Source organism: Acinonyx jubatus, chromosome D1 (assembly GCF_027475565.1).
Source record: "Acinonyx jubatus isolate Ajub_Pintada_27869175 chromosome D1, VMU_Ajub_asm_v1.0, whole genome shotgun sequence".
Classification (NCBI taxonomy): Eukaryota; Metazoa; Chordata; class Mammalia; order Carnivora; family Felidae; genus Acinonyx; species Acinonyx jubatus.
Genome location: NC_069390.1, coordinates 56,911,140 through 56,929,045, shown reverse-complemented (window position 1 = coordinate 56,929,045; position 17,906 = coordinate 56,911,140). Strand labels below are relative to the sequence as shown.

The window sequence follows — 17,906 nt, the reverse complement described above, 5'->3', positions numbered from 1 at the left end:
CACAATGTCTACATCACTCGCCTCACCTCATCTCATCACATAGGTATTTTACCATCTCACATTATCATAAGAAGAGCGAGTACAGTACAATGAGGTATTTTAAGAGACCACATTCACATAACTTTTATTAGAGTATATTGTTATAATTACTCTATCTTAATATTAGTTAGCATTGTTACTCTCTTACTGTACCTAATTTAGAAATTAAACTTTATCATAGGTATGTACGTGCAAGAAAAACCACAGTATATACAGCATTTGGAACTCTCCACAGTTTCAGGCATCTACTGGGGGGGGGGGGTCATAGAACATACACCCATGGATAAGTAGGGATGACTGTATCTTACATGCAGTGGAGAGCTGAAGAGACTAAATGAACAGATCCATCAGGAAAGATTTTATAATCTAATAGGAAAAAAAAATTTAAACAAGTAGTCTGCTGCTTCTGTGACAGAACATATTTTAAACTTTCTAGGTAAATAAGCTCCTTTTAAAATAAGTAAATTTTTTTAAAGGGAGGAGTGGGTAAGGCCAGCTCAACATTTGGTTCATGATGCATTGCATAGCCAAATAGATTTAAGTGAAATGTTCAAGTTTAAATAAAGTGCATTATATTTTAAGTTCATGGCATAAAGATAATAAAAGAGACTTTAAAGATTTATAATTTCAAACACAATGAGGTCCTAAAAGTTTACTTACCTTCAAAACATTCCTTCACAAAAGTTAGTGTCTGCCTCATAGAGACATTATTCACTTCAGTAACCCATTGACCATATCTGATTACACTGTGCTCTGGCTAAGGACTAAGAACTGCATGCTTACTACTTGAATAATTCAGCCAGCAATGGGGAGAAAATACTCCTCAAAAATGAGCCAGTAGGGAGAGAGAAAAAAGAAAATGGATAGGTCAGTAAACCAATTAAGAGAAAGCCTATACCACTCATGTGATCCACAGAATTACCGAAAGCAGTTCATCTTTCCCACTACAGGAACCAGGGAGATAAGCAGTCTAGAAGCAGAGGCTGTTTTTTCTCCTACTTATGACCTTTCAGAGTCCAACTGATTGAAAGAAGTCAAACAAGAGCATGTGGATTATGTTTCTTAACTCTAACATAAAGCAACTATTTAACCTGGTGGTCAAAATTAAGCATCAAACAAACTGTAAGAAGAAGAAATAATGGTGTAAATAAAAAGCTGAATCCAACCAATAAATAGAACTTACAGAGATGAATCAATTATTTTAAAAGACAAAAATAACTAATAGTCTCATATAGCATAGAAACATAAAAAGATATCCATATTGAAATAATTTCTTGCTAAAATTATTTTATTTCAACAGACATTTACTGCAGACAAGACTATAACAATATTCTTGTCTTACATAATATTGTTATAGTCTTGTCTGCAGTAAATGTCTGTTGAAATAAAAAAATTATATATATATATATATAATATATATATATATATATTCTAGAATGAATACAACAAAATTATTTCCTCAGGCAATGTAACAAGATAGGAGACTGAGCACATGCTAATTTTCTCCTTCCAGTTAAAAACCCCATAAAATGTCAGGGAGAAAAAGAAGTCAGAAACTTTTTCAATAGAATACATCTACAAAGGCACAGGGGGAAAAAAGCATCCTTTAGTAGTCAAGTTTACAAATGCTAAAAGATGGAACTGGTTTTCACATTCAAAGATTGTGAACAATGTGCAGAAAACATATAAATTACTAGCTAGAGGAAGCATCTTAGGCTCACTGGTCATTTATATGTTTTCTGTACATTTTTTCTAGCTAGTAATCAGGTAAACGCAAAGTAAAACAACGAGATATTTTTATCTAACAGATTAGCCAAGTATTAAAAGTAATAAAAACTTGGCAAGGATTTAAAGAAAAGGGGCCTCCCTTTTACTGTTGGTGAAAGAGTAAGTTGAAAAAGTCTTTCTAAAAGGCAATTTGCTAATATCCACCAAAATACAAAGTGTTCATACCATTTGACCCTGAACTTTCATTTCCAGGAATCTAACCTAAAGGAAGTGTTTGCTTGCACATGTTCATGTGTATTCAGTGCAGCATCTCTTTAAAACTGGGAGAAATTGGGAAGAATTTAAATGACTAATGATAATGGAATAGTTAAGTGAATTATGCCTCATCCATATTATGAAATATCTTTCAGGATGAAAAAGTATCTATATGAAAGCCTTACCTCCCACAAAAAAAAAAAAAAAACACATATTGTTAGTGAAAGAAAGAGGAAGTTACAGAATAGATCAATTATTCCTCAAAAATCCTAGCTTCTTTGAAGTGTTTACTATAACCCCTCTTTGTGGTAGTCATCTACCTCTCTCTCTGGCAATTCCCCTTATTCACAGAGAAACTCAGCACCTACGTTTCTCTCCAACTACTTCAATGATGATTCCTGAAGATTTCAATATCAGTAGACTCTCTCAGTTCCTGTACCTCCTCCTAAATAAGTCTTTTTTTCCATCCTACTTCAGTTATCTACTCCCTGATCATATTCTAAATCTCATCCTGTCCAATAACTAACCCACCACCCAGTCTCACTTTTAAGCTTCTCACATTTAGACCAACACTTCCTAGCTTTCTAACATGACTTGCAGTCACTTGCTAGTGACCCTACTTTTACAGTTCTCTACCACCATCAAAACTTCTAGCCCACTGACCCTACCATTCTTTCACTGTCCATAATGTCCGTCACCTTCTCAATTCCCTCCTTTAAATAACTTCAAAAACCATGGTCCAAAACTGTAACAACTTCCTTGTATACACTTGCCAGTTCATTGCATCTCTCCTTCTTTTATACTTCCAGCAAAACCCCAAGGCTGCTTAAACCCAAAAAGTGCCTTAATTGGTCTTATTTTCATTCTTGTCCCATAAGTCACAGACTGCTAGCTACCGACCCAATATCCATTCTTTCTTTCCTTACCAAGAGAACCCGTATTTTACTTGGGAGGTTAATGCACCCAGCTAAACCACTGTACTTCCTAGCCTCCCTGACAGCTAGAGAGTGTCTATGACACTGGACCATAAAGCACAAGTGAAGTCACTGAATGAGCTTTGGAGAAAACCCTTAAAAAAAAAAATCAGCTGATATGTGCCTTTCTGCCTCTGACTTCTGTCTACATGTGATTCTAGAGAAGGATCAGCCATCTCACACAAGGAGACAAGCACACTTGAAGATGTCTAAACAGAAAGACAAAAGGAACCTGACTTCCTGATGTCACATAGCTGCTATATCAGCCCTAGGCTGCATACATCTGGTTTCGGTTACTAGAGAAAAATAAAACTCCTCATTTGTTTGGTCATTATTTTTGGGTCTCTACTATTTACAGTAAATACAATTCCTAACTTCTAGGCCCATTATAGTTTATTCCCTGCACAGCAACCAGAGACCTTTTAAAAGTATAAATCAGATCACATTACTGGCTTCACATCACACTTAAAGTAAATTTAGGTTCTTTACCAGGTCAACTAGGCCTTCTTTGATCTGGCCCTTCTATTTCTTACAATTCATCTCCTACCAAATCCCTATACCACCCTTTCACCCACCACTTGCACACTCAACTCCCGCCACACTGTTCCTTGAACAAGCCAAACTTGTTTCTATTTCAGGGACTTTGCATTTGCTGCTCCTCTGCCTAGAATACTCTTTCCTCATACTTTTACTTGGCTTGCTACCTCACTTAACCCACGTAGCAACTCCAATGTTGCCTCTCTGACAGACCTTCCTGATTATCTAAAACAGTTTTTTTGTGTCTCCTCAAGTTTCCTCTCTACCTCCCAGTAACTCTTCTGATCCTACTTTAGTAATATATATTAAGTATTTGTTTGCTAATTTACTGTCTTTGGCACTAGAATGGAATCTCCCTAGGCAAGGACCTCAGGTGTCTGCAGCACCATATCTCCAGTGCTTGGCACACAGTAGGGACACAAAAAATATCTGATGAGTAAATGACTATATAACATGAGCTCATTTATACTGAAAAAGACTAAAGTGTGTGTGTGTGTGTGTGTGTGTGTGTGTGTGTGTGTGTGTGTGAAAGTATATAAAGGACCTAAACTGATGTTACTAGTTGTTACTAGTTATCAAAGTTAACTATGGGGAGGATAATGAAAAATAAGGAAAAGAGGAATTTTCACATTTTGCTCTGCATATTTCTACATTATTTTTCTTTTCAAAAAAAACCCCAAAATTATATATGATACATGGCAGGAAGAAAGTTTTAAACATATTTGGAAATATAAATCCACTCACAGAATCATAAAATTTAGAAACTCAGAGTAACCTTAAGCATAATACTCCCCCCATAGGTAGGATAATCTATGATTACTAAGTAAGTATCTTCTAAAAGAACTAGAATTAGAAGAATAAAATTTCTTTAAAAAAATTTTTTTTAATGTTTTTATTTATTTTTGAGACAGAGAGAGACAGAGCATGAGTAGGGGAGGGGCAGAGAGAGGGAGACACAAAATCCCAAGCAGGCTCCAGGCTCTGAGCTGTCAGCACAGAGCCCAACACGGGGCTTGAACTCATGGACCATGAGATCATGACCTGAGCTGAAGTCAGACGCTCAACCGACTGAGCCACCCAGGCACCCCAAGAATAAAATTTCTTATTAACTTTTCATAGCCCTTATAAAATTTTTTACTATCACTTAAACAAAATAAAATATACCAAATAAAAAGTATATCAGTAGCATGTTATGCATCAAATAGTAATGATGAGTTGTGTAGAACGAATTTCCACTTACCATCCCTTGCTGAGTGGAAACTTTTAAGGATCTTCCTTCTCTAGATATACATCCAAATAATTATATATTTACTTTTTTTTCTTTTAGAAAATAAAATATGCACTCTAAGAGACATCTTTTTCTCTATCAAGTTCTCCATCCAGATGTCTAGCGCCTTTTAATTCTCCTTTACAACTTTATTAAGGCATATTTTACATGTTACATAATTTATCCACTTCAAGTGTATAATTTCAGTGACTTTCAGTAAATTTACCAACTTGTGGAACACACCATAATCAGTTGTAAAAATCTTCACCACTGCAATTAAATCACACAGGCCCAATTATTCTTACTCCCCATTCCCATCCCCTCCTCCAACAAACCATTAATCTACTCTCTGTCTCCATATATTTGCCTATCCTGGACATTTTCTGTAAATGGAATCATACAATGATGTGCATCCATTGTATCTGGCTCTTCCCACTTAGCATCTTTCTGAGGTTCATCCAACTGGTAGCACGTTCCATTTTATTGCTGAATATTAGTCTACTGTACAGATATGCCATACTCGTGCCATTTGATTTTATGACTTGAATTTGCATTTTCCAGGTTGTACAATGGATGCCAGATAACTTGGGTACTTGCAGGTGGGTGGAGGGAGCTTTATATGTCATTTATTTAACCCAAAAGACATAGGTGAGCGTTTTTCAAGCCCAATCCAGTTTATATAGGGTGAGACTGCCCTAGCTTCACTTAAAAACATTCTGCCATCAATCCCTTTTAAAACCGCTTTTCTGTCCGTCCTTCCTAATAAGAATAAAAACATAGTTCCCCAAGGTTTCCTTCTCTCTCCCAAAGCTTATTAAAAACCTCAGCTCTTACTATGCATTGTTTAACCTTCTTTTTCTAACTCCAATCCTTGTTTTCTTTTTATCTTCAAGCTGATAGGTTTAAATTTTCCATATTCCTTGTAAAAAAAAAAGTATATCAGAATTAAGTATCTGCAGATTCTGGAATTTATTTAAAAAGAATCTGTGGTTCTTTTGATGTGGTCGCTAAAAATAATTTCTTCTTAAGTAGAAAAAAACTGTGTAAGTGATTTAAAAACAGAAACCAAAGTGGCAATCCCTATCAAAATAATACCAGCATTCTTCACAGAGCTAGAACAAACAATCCTAAAATTTGTATGGAATCAGAAAAGACCCCAAATAGCCAAAGCAATCTTGAAAAAGAAAACCAAAGTTGGAGGCATCACAATCCCGGACTTCAAGCTGTATTACAAAGCTATAATCAGCAAGACAGTATGATACTGGCACAAAAACAGACACTCAGATCAATGCAACAGAATAGAGAACCCAGAAATGGACCCACAAACATATGGCCAACTAATCTTTGACAAAGCAGGAAAGAATATCCAGTGGAATAAAGACTGTCTCTGCAGCAAGAGGTGCTGGGAAAACTGGACAACGACATGCAGAAGAATTAACCTGGACCACTTGCTTACACCATACACAAAAATAAACTCAAAATGGATGCAAGACCTAAATGTAAGACAGGAAGCCATCAAAATCCTAGACAAGAAAGCAGGCAAAAACCTCTTTGACTTCAGCCACAGCAACTTCTTACTCAACACGTCTCTGAAGGCAAGGGAAATAAAAGCAAAAATGAACTATTGCGACCTCATCAAAATAAAAAGCTTCTGCACAGCGAAGGAAACAATCAGCAAAACTAAAAGGAAACCAATGCAATGGGAGAAGTTATGTGCAAATGACATATCAGATAAAGGGTTAGTATCCAAAATCTATAAAGAACTTCTCAAACTGAATGCCCAAAAAACAAATAATCCCGTGAAGAAATGGGCAAAAGACATAGACACTTCTCCAAAGAAGACATCCAGATGGCCAACCGACACATGAAAAAATGCTCAACATCACTCATCATCAGGGAAATACAAATCAAAACCACAATGAGATACCACCTCACACCTGTCAGAATGGCTAACATTAACAACTCAGGCAACAACAGATGTTGGCGAGGATGCGGAGAAAGAGGATCTCTTTTGCATTGTTGGTAGGAATGCAAGCTGGTGCAGCCACTCTGGAAAACAGTATGGAGGTTCCTCAAAAAATTAAAAATAGAACTATCCTACAACCCAGCAATTGCACTAGTAGGTAGTTATCCAAGGGATACAGGCAGGCTGTTTCGAAGGGGCACATGCACCCCAATGTTTACAGCAGTGCTATCAACAATAGCCAAAGTATGGAAAGAGCCCAAATGTCCATCGATGGATGAGTGGTAAAGGTGATATGGTGTGTGTGTGTGTGTGTGTGTGTGTATATATATATATATACACACACACACATACATACATACAATGGAGTATTACTCGAAAATCAAAAAGAATGAAATCTTGCCATTTGCAACTAACCACATGGATGCAACTAGAGGGTATTATGCTACGTGAAATTAGTCAATCAGAGAAAGACAAATATCATATGACTTCACTCATATGAGGAATTTAAGATACAAAACAGATGAACATAAGGGAAGGAAAGCAAAACTAATATAAAAACAGGGAGGGGGACAAAACACAACAGACTCTTAAATACAGACAACCAACAGAGGGTTGCTGGAGGGGTTGTGGGAGGCAGGATGGGCTAAATGGGTAAGGGACATTAAGGAATCTACTCCTGAAATCATTGTTGCACTATATCCTAACTTGGATGTAAATTAAAAAAAAAAAAAAAAAAAGGCAGAAACCAAAGTGCCCTCATAATACTAATATAAAAGAAGCATGAGGGGGGCGCCTGGGTGGCTCAATCAGTTGAGCATCTGACTTCAACTCAGGTCATGATCTCACAGTTTGTGAGTTCAAGCCCCGCATCAGGCTCTCTGCTGTCAGTACAGAGCCTGCTTCAGCTCCTCTGCCTCCCTCTCCCTCTACCCCTCGCTCACTCGCTCTCTCTCAAAAATAAATAAACATTAAAAAATAAATAATTAATTAATTAAAAAAAAAAAAAAAAAAGAAGCATGAGGGGGTGCCTGGGTGGCTCAGTGGGTCAAGCATCTGAGTTTGGCTCAGGTAATGATCTTGTAGTCTGTGAGTTCGAGCCCAGTGATGGGCTCTGTGCTGACAGCTCAGAGTCTGGAGCCTGCTTCATATTCTATGTCTTCCTCTCTCTCTGCCCCTCCCCTGTTCACGCTCTGTCTCTCTCTTTCTAAAGGTAAATTTTAAAAAACACTTACAAAAATTTTTTTTAAAAAGTTACTAGGTCATGATTTAAAAATAAATAAAATAAAATAAAATAAAATAAAATAAAATAAAATAAAAGGGAGCATGAGGACCCAAGTCAACATTTGACACTCTCACTTAAAAGAGAAAGTCAAAAAATGTATAATAATTAAGCAGAGTTCTCTATTTTCTCCTTCATGTGACCTCCTTAAATATTGATTTTTCCATTCAATATAAAATGCCACAATAATGTTATTGTCTCACCTGTTTTATGATGATGTCTGATTCAGATTAGGTGGATAATTTACCTTTACAAAACATTAAATATCCACATGTAGAATCATTTACGGAGGTGTGTAAGGTATGGTGGTATAGGGAAAGGGCTGGGGAAGGATGACACAAATCTTGTAACATTCTTCTTATTACCAGCCTTTTTGACATCTTAATTCTCTAAGTGATTCCCAGACAATTAGCTTGAGAACATCTAAAATAAGATGATGTGAACATAGCTAAAAGCTTTCCCAGTGGTAAACATTCTCCACCTAGGAAATAATTTCACTACCCTCTGAATGGCCTAAGTTACAGTTCTTTTGGAGTACATAACAGAGTAAAAGCAACAAAAGATAACACCAATTACACATAGTTAGAGGAACTTTGCAAGATAAGGAAAAATAATACAAGCTATTATTATTAAAGCTTAAATGTTAGCTTTTAACCAACATTTAAATGCCAAGAATACCCCCTTGTTGCAGGTGTAAGATAGGCTTGGTGAGCTACATTTTCATCTTTGAAAGGATAGCTAAAAAGAGGTTCTTAGTTAAGGTTTACTCTACTTCTATTATAGCTACGGTATAAGGTAATACAGAGAAAGGCTCTGCATTGTAAATTAAAAACCCACTAAGCATTCTTTAATGTCATTATTTCAATTTACTTTAAGAATATGAGTGATATGATAATGTGTATACTATACCTTTCTCAGGCTTTCATATTCCTCACGAAGTTCCCCAGGCTTGCTTAATTTGATTGGTGCTCTGAATATAAACTCTGGAGAAAAGGGAAAAGAAACAATTTTTAACAGAAGTTTCTAGGAAAGAACCCCAAACCTTGTCCTACTGCTGTCCTCACATTATAAACCACATGAAAAATTGTAGTCATCTTAATTTGAATAGTCATTCATTCGTTAACAAATATTTATTAAAGGGTATAAATGAGGCAGAGTTCTAAGCACCGGTTCAGAAGCACTGAACACATAAAGCTCTTGCTCTTGTGGAGTTTAGGATCTTACAGACAGTAAACAAACAAGTGTGTACATAATACCACTGGTGGTACTGTTATGGAGGAAAATAAGTGTAGGATGAAAGAAAAAGGTTATTTTATATAGAATGGTCTGGAAGGGCCTGGTAAAATAACATGTTAAAGGACCTCAAGGAAAAACTATATTTAAAGTTCTTAGTTCAATGTTACTAAGTAACATTTTAAATGAGCTGAAGTTTTATTCATAACACTGTATCTTTCTATTTCTTTTTCAACATTGCCATTGCCAGCAGAGTATTTTCCTGTATCCAACCTGTAAATATTTTCAGTATATAACCTGATTTTTTTACCCTTAAAGCCTTTGTGGTTTTTATTGGCCTATAGAAGAAAGTCAAACCTCTTCAATCTGTCATTCAAGGCCCTCCAAAGGCATATCACAACTTCATCTTTCTCCAGCATTGGATCTCTTAACCCTTGACTGTTTAGTTACAATAGATCCATGCCATATATTTTTAAACTTTCTACACTGTTTTCTTAGCTGAAATTCTGTTTTCTACCCTCATCTCTCTATATTTTTAAGTCCAAGCTATCCAGGACCACAGGAGACATACAGTACACACGGGTAATATAAATAGATGATAAAAATCCGAATTAAGAATAGGAATAAAAGATAGTTCTAGGGGCACCTGGGTTGCTCATTTGGTTAAGCATCCGACTCTTGATTTTGGCTCAGGTCATGATCTCAGAGTTGTGAGATAAAGCCCTGCATCAGGCCCCATGCTGGGCATGGAGCCTGCTTAAGATTCTCCCTCTGGAAAATGGGTGATTGGCACCGAGAAGGGCACTTGTTGGGATGAGCACTGGGTGTTGTATATAAGCAATGAATCACAGGAATCTACGCCCAAAACCAAGAGGACACTGTACACACTGTATGTTAGCCAACTTGACAATAAATTATATTAAAAAAAAAAAATTCTCCTTCTCCCTTGTCTCTGCCCCTCCCCCGCTAACATGTGCGCTCACTCACACGCGCTTGCTCTCTCAAAATCAATAAATAAATAAGTTCTAAATGCTAACAAAAAGGAGCGGAAAAGTCCACATTTACACTCCTTAAATGTGACATTTCTATATAACTCTATGTATATGTAGTGGTCAATATACAGTATTAATTTTAAGACTTTCTAAGAACTCTATATCCCACTAAGGTTGATAAATATTTGTTGTAGACAAGTAGGCTCCTCAAAAAAATTGACTTTTATCCTTTTTCAGTTGTCTCAACTATTCTGAAAGACTCTAGCATACCTAAGAAATATGGAAGATAGAAACACTGGATCTAATGCAGAAGCAGGGAACAGTAACTTAAAGGCCTACAAGTACTAGAGAACTGTTAGACTTTGCGTGTAGGAGACAAACATTCCACCACCTTCACTCACTTAAAAAAAGTCCTGATGACTATTTTCATCATATCCCTTAGGCACATTTCTAATTATAGGCAAACAGTATTTAAAATCTGATGCTTTAATAGAGAAGGAGAAGCAGAGAGGTAAAAGAAAACCCTTAAGGCAATACAGTACTTTAAATCCATTTATGGAGAACCTATCACATGTAAAATACTTCATATATATTTTCTCAGTGAATCTTCACAGAAACTTTGTAAGGCAGGTATTATACCCATTTTACAAGAAGGAAAATGAGAGGTTAATGACTTGTCTAAGGCCACAAAACTAGTAAATGGCAAAACCAACAGAAAACTATTAATAGGAATAAAGAGGGAAATCAAATAATGATTAAAAAGGCAACCCAACAAAGAAGATAATAATCACGAACTTGTATGAACATATACCACAGCAAAAAAACTAATAACATTATAAGGAGGAATTAATAAATCCAAAATAATGGTAAGAAATTTTAACACACCACAACTAAAAACACATCAGGCAGTCCAAAAGGAAGTAAAAATGTAGAAAAACTGAACAAAAAAATTAACAAACTTTATCCTAATATATTTATATATATGTGTGCACTCAATGAATAGAATATATATTCCTTAAAGCAAACAAGGAACAATTAAAAATTCACTAGGTCACAAAGAACTTCCAAAGAATTCATATTATACAGACTTTGCTCTTGGATCCTAGCTGCTATTTTCCAAGCCAAGTTTTCTGGCTACTTGGCTGGTTATTCTGGGATTACCCAATATTCTTTTTCAATAAATTCTTTTTCTGCTTAAATTTGCCAGAGTAGATTTCTGCTGATTAAAACAGACAACCGGCTGGTTGCATCTTTTAGGTGAAACTATGAAATGACCCATAAACCAAGCTCTAGTAAAACAGGTTAAGAAAAAAAAGAGAGAGAAGACAAAGTAATACCTAGAATAAAGAGAAGGACCAAAATACAGATATCAAGGTTGGGGGGGGGGGGGGTGTTAAATCTCCAAAGGTTATCAAACAATGCTATAATGAATGATCTTGCATGCGTATCATTTTGCAAGTATATTCATAGATCAAAGTGTTGGAATTACAGTTACTGTGTCAAAGAATATGTACCTACGTGTTTTTGTAATTCTGACAGACAATACCAAGTCTTCCTTCCTTCCGCTGGCCTATACTGATTTAAGTCCCACCAGCAATGCATAAGAATGCCATTTCCTCATACCTTTTCCAACACAACAAGTGTTGAAACATTTTAGTTTTGCCAATCTAATAGGCGAAATTCTGTATCTTATATACATATTTTATGAGTGAAATTGAGTACTTTTCATGTTTGAGTAATTTGCATCTACTTCGATATGAAATGTTCTTTACTCCTTATATTAACTTTTTCTTCTTGATTTGTAAAAGCTCTCTTTCTATAAGGTAAATTAGCTTTATGTCACATAACTAGCCATACTTTTCCTAGTCTATCATTTGCCTTGACTTTGCTTATAGTGGTTATTTTTATGTAGTTATATTAATCAAACTTCTTTTATGGCTTCAGTATTTTTGTACAATTGGAAAGACCTTCCCCAGGCCAAAATATAATAGCAAATTCTATCATATTTTCTTCTGGTACAAAGTATAAGATTCTTCTCCTGTCTCCTTTTAAAAATTCCAAATCTTTATTTTTATTTGAGGAGCAACATGAGGAACACAGTCTTATTCAGGCTTATAAACTTACTATCCAACACAAGGGACCAAAAATATTTTAGTGGTGGCCTGGTGGAAATGATGACAATTTTTATTTACTGTTGGAGAATTTGTTTTCTTGAAAACGGTCTTGCTAACATTTGGAACAAAATGTCCAAAGAGCTTACCATCTTCATCACATAGTGTAAATGATACAAAGTTAAAAGCCTGATCCCCAAATTAGAAGTTTCCAGAGCTTTGGAGAACTCATCTCAACTACTTCCTCTTCTGTAAAATCAGGGTGTTATGACCGGCCATTATGAGGATCAAATGAGTGTAATGAAAATGAAAACACTATAAACTATTTCAGCCAGTATAGTGGAATGCAATAAAATCTACTAACTACAAAATTGTCTCTGGTATTGGAGAGAGAAAGAAGTTGTGGTTTGGTCTGGTTTACTTGCAATTACAACTTACAAGAAAAAAATATAATTATTCAATTGCTTTGATAAGTATATTACATTGCAAGTTAAATTAACTTTCGGACACCTATTAATAGAAATCTCAAAGTTTATATATAAGGCCAAGTGGAACTCAGCATACTGACTGAAATCTGGGCCTTGACTTATTTGAGAGTAAAAGGTAATGGGTAGGGTAGAGGTGAAGTATCAATTTACATTCACCAAAATCAGTACTAATATAGATTAGCTTAATATCAGATTAAGATTAATAATGTTTAGGAGCAACTGGGTGGTGGCTCAGTCAGATAAGCCTCTGACTTGGGCTCAGGTCATGATCTCATGGTTTGTGAGTTTGAGCATTACGTAGCACTCTGTGCTGACAGCTCAGAGCCTGGAACCTGTTTCAGATTCTGTGTCTCCCTCTCTGCCCGTCCCCCGCTCACGCTCTGTCTCTCTCTCTCAAAAATAATAAACATTAAAAAAAATTTTTTTAAAGATTAATGATGTTTAATGCTTTAACAATACAAAATGCTAAATAGTCAAGATCATTTTTTGCCCCAACAGAACTGTGCTACATTAAATGGCATTGTGCCCCCAAATTCACAAATTACATAAATACAAAAAAACTGTGAATTGGTCCAACATGACACTAATTTAAATATTTAGTCCTATTTCCCATTTTACTAATACCCTCTAGAAATGTCAACAAGGCAAAAAAAATCCCATCTTTATCCTATGGACTTGCAAAAAAAACCCCATATTAGATTCTAATACCTGCTCGGTCAATCAAGTGAAAGTATTTAGAAATGCCAAGGCTTCTCTTTGCCTTGGTCTCTTCATCTATCAAATAAAGATCAAAATACTGGCCAACCTACCTCCTAGGAATGCAGAAGATCACAATTAATAGAAGTAGGAGTAATCAATGAAGAATCCCTATAATAAATAAAAACAGCTAACATTTAATAAAAGTACACTATATACTAAATGTCGCACACACACACACACGCACACACACAATGTAGAAAAGAATTAACATAGCAGGCCTCACTGCCTATCTCAAAAGGCCCACTTACAAGGTTGGCCCTTGGCTGACTGGGGCCTAGGAACTTGGATTTCAGTAGAGTTTGCACCCCCACAACTGATTAGGTACAGGTTTACTACACCTAAATTATTTATAGAAACAATACAGTTATGGTGAATACCTTCTTTCAGGCTGCGAGTCTGTAATTTTGGCACATGCTAGGCAGAGGGTGCCCATCATCAGCCCCTAATAAAAACTCTAATGAGCTTCCCTAGTTGGCAACATTTCACATGTGTTGTAACAACTTGTTACTAGGGAAATGAAGCATGTCCAGTGTGACTTAACTGAAAGTGGACTCTGGAAGCTTTCATCTGGTTTCCCCTGAACTTTGTCTTATGTGCCTTTGCTGATTTTGAATTATATCCTTTCACTATAATAATTCATAGCCATGAGCATAACTATATGCAGTGTCCTATTAGTACTGCTGGTGAATCATCATAACTGGGTGGTCTTGGGCTTTCCCGACACACACACACACACACACACACACACACACACACACCATGGACTAAAATTAAAATCTCTTTAGATCTCATTTCTACCTGAGAGACAAGGGTGGCAACACACTAGATAACTTGTAAAGTTAATGATTCAGTAACAATATTTTTATTTCATTTTAATTTACTACTCAATAGGTTTCTCCAAATTCTGAAATACTCTATTAAAGTTTAACATGATGGTAAAAATGCTATTAGATTTTAAACTTACATAAGAGTAGCTATAATATCTAAATAATTTCTTTGAAGCTTTTTGAAATGTGGTGTTTCAATCTGCTTGAACTATTGAGAAATGGAACAGAAAAGGGCCAGAAAAATGAAAATCTCCCCTTTTAAATCACAATCTTTTACAATGTCTCTTAAAGCTGACTGGAAAACAAGTATAAAATCAACATTATTAATTATACTAAGACATTTATCAATCATTATTAACCTTTCAGGTTCCCCACCTTTTAATAAAGAAAAAAACAATCCCTTATAATACAAGAGCTGCTGTCTGCTGATGTGGGACTTTTTTCTCTTTATTTCCCTCTGCCTTTCTAGGGTCATAAGTCAGATTCCTCCACTCCAAAAGATGAAATTATGGCTGAAACACCTGCAATACTACCACTAGAGCAGAGCAACTGGAGAAAACCCAGATGACCCTGGTATGGTGATGCCTTTTCATATATACTATCAAAAATATAATTCGTAGACATCATTAAAATTAAAAATGTCTGCTCTGCAAAAGACAATGTCAAGAGAATGAGAAGATAAACCATAGACTGGACAAAATATTTGCAACAGACATAGCTGATATAAACATAAGACTATTACCTAAAATATACAAAGAACTAGGGGTGCCTGGCTGGCTCAGTCAGTAGAGCATGCAACTCTTGATCTCGGGGTTGTGAGTTCAAGCCCCATGCTAGACGCAGAGATTACTTCAAAAAAAATTATAAGCTTTTTAAAAATATACAAAGAACTATTAAATTCAAAAGAAAACAATCTGATTTTTTTTTAATGGGTAAAAGACCTTAACAGACACCTCACCAAGGATATACACATGGCAAATAAGCACATAAAAAGATACTCCATATTATAGGTCATTAAGGAGTTATGAATTAAAACAAGATACCACTACACACCTATTAGAATAGCCAAAATCCAAAACATGGAGAAAACCAAATGCTGGCGAGGATGTGGAGCAACAGGAACTCATTCACCGCTAGTGAGAATGCAAAATGGTACAGCCACTTTGGAAGACAGTCTGGCAGTTTCTTACAAAACTAAACTGTCTTACCATATGATCCACCAATTGTACTCCTTGATATTTACACAAAGGAGTTAAAAACTTATGTCCACACAAAAACCTGCACAAAGATATTTTTATCTGCTTTATTCATAATCACTAAAACTTGGAGACAACCAAGATATCCTTCAGTAAGTAAATGGATAAATAAACTGTGGTACATCCAGAAAATGGAATATTATTTAGTGTTAAAAAGAAATGAGCTATTAAAGACATGAAATGACATGGAGGAAATTTAAATGCATATTACTAAGTGAAAGAAGCCACTCTGAAAAAGCTACATATTGAATGATTCCAACCACATGACATTCTAGAAAAGACAAAATTATGGAGACAAAAAAAAAAAAGACCAGGGTTTGCCATGAATGGAGGGGGGTAGAGATGAGGTGGCAGAGCACGGAGAACTCTTACCCCAGTAAAAACACACTATACAGGGGCACCTGGGTAACTCAGTTGGTTAAGCGTCTGACTTTAGCTCAAGTCAGGATCTCACAGTTTGTGAGTTCAAACACCACCATGGCGCTCTGTGCTGATGCTCAGTCCAGAGCCTGGAGCCTGCTTCAGATTCTGGGTCTCCCTCTCTCTCTGCCCCTCCCCCGCTCCCACTCTGTCTCTGTCTCTCTCAAAAATAAATAAAACATAAAACATTAAAAAAATTTAATAAAAAAATACTCTGTACAATATTATAATGATGGATATATGTCATTATATATTTGTCCAAACCCAAAGAACATACAAGAGTGAACTCTAAAGCAAACTACAGACTGTGTGATTATAATGTGGCATTGTAGGCTCATCCTTGGTAACAAATCTAATATTCTGGTGAATGATATTGATAACGTGGGAGACTAAAAACACCACTACCCTTCTTAGTCCTGAGAAGTTAGTCCCAAACCCAATTCCTCTACCAGCTTCTATAGGGATTTTCAAGTGTTTCAGTAGCATAGAAACAACCACTCACCTTTCCTTCACTGCACAGAACAGACAAGCTAGAAACTACTTCAGGTGTCACTGAGGTGCTGAATATCTTGGTATTTGTAAATGAATCCAATGGTTGTAATACTTTCTTAATGCCTGTCCCGCAACTACTACTATGTTTAACAGGAAGAGAAACTCTCTAAGGATATGATGCCTTAAGAATGACACATCCCTGTGGCTGGTGACCTAAACAGAGTATTGCATTCAGTCTAATGTGAACTGGAGGAGCAGCTATACTTCCTTGAAGGTCCTTCCTGAAAAGGATTTTCTCTGGGGTGGGGTGACTGGGTTATTAATAAAGGCAAACAAACAAAACAAAATAGAAGACAGGCATTTTTCTAATTGTACCAAAACCTCAGGAATGAAGCATCTCTGACAAATCATACTCAATACAAAATTAGAAAAAGAAACTCACTCGTACTGGGAAGATGTTAACCCTAACAACTCCCAAATCCAAAGTTAATCATTCCTTGGTACCTGGCTATGCTTGAGTTTTCACCCCTGTACATTCAAATTCTTATCAGTACATCAGAAAGAACAAGAACTTTGGACTCAGGTCCCAAGACCTAGATCCTAATTTGAATACTCAGACTTACTAGCTATTTATCCTTGGGCAAATAAAAAAAAAAAAAATTCTCTTTGGGTAATTTCCATCTCTATCACCACCTGCGGCACCATTATGATGGCCAGCAGTTATGTAACACTTACATTATGCCAGGCTCATTTCTAAGCACGTTGTATTTATTAACTCATCTAATCGTTATAATGACCCAAAGGGGACATACTATTATCCCAATTTTATAGAGCATTTAATTTGCCCAAGGCTATGCTGCTATCAGTGAAAGAGCTATGACTTGAACCCAAGCAATCTGGCTCCAGAATCTGTGCTCTTATCCACAATTCCTTATTACTTCTTTAATAATAATTTTTTTTAAAAAGCCTAAAATGCCTATAAAACAATAGGTAAACAACATGAACAGGTGGCTTATAGTAAAAATAAAGTCAGAGGTTGGCACCCAACTCTTGATTTCAGCTCAGGACATAGTCTTGTGGTTTGTGAGGTTGACCTCCTGAAGGAAGAAGCACGGAGCCTGCTTAGAATCCTCTCTCCCTCTATGCCCCTCCCCTGCTTGCATGTACTCTCTTTCTCTCTCTCAAAATAAATAAACATTTAAAAATAAATTCAGATGACTTATAAACATATTAAAATGTGTTCAATGTCACTCATATTTTAAGATACCAAGAACTTTTAAAAC

General features: G+C 36.0%; 1 protein-coding gene and 1 long non-coding RNA gene across 2 annotated transcripts in view; one reads left to right on the top strand and one right to left on the bottom strand.

Annotated features, from left to right (window-relative positions):
- RNF169 (ring finger protein 169) overlaps positions 1–17,906 on the bottom strand; it is a 102,042-nt gene that overhangs the window by 59,751 nt on the left and 24,385 nt on the right. Inside the window, exon 2 of the mRNA XM_027039825.2 lies at positions 8,955–9,028. Within this exon, the coding sequence (XP_026895626.2) occupies positions 8,955–9,028 (74 nt within the window). The remainder of the gene's footprint in view (positions 1–8,954; positions 9,029–17,906) is intronic.
- Positions 60–17,258, top strand: LOC113593768 (uncharacterized). The gene is made up of 3 exons (XR_008290498.1): positions 60–94; positions 14,925–15,028; positions 16,777–17,258. It is a non-coding gene; the product is annotated as an uncharacterized LOC113593768 (long non-coding RNA).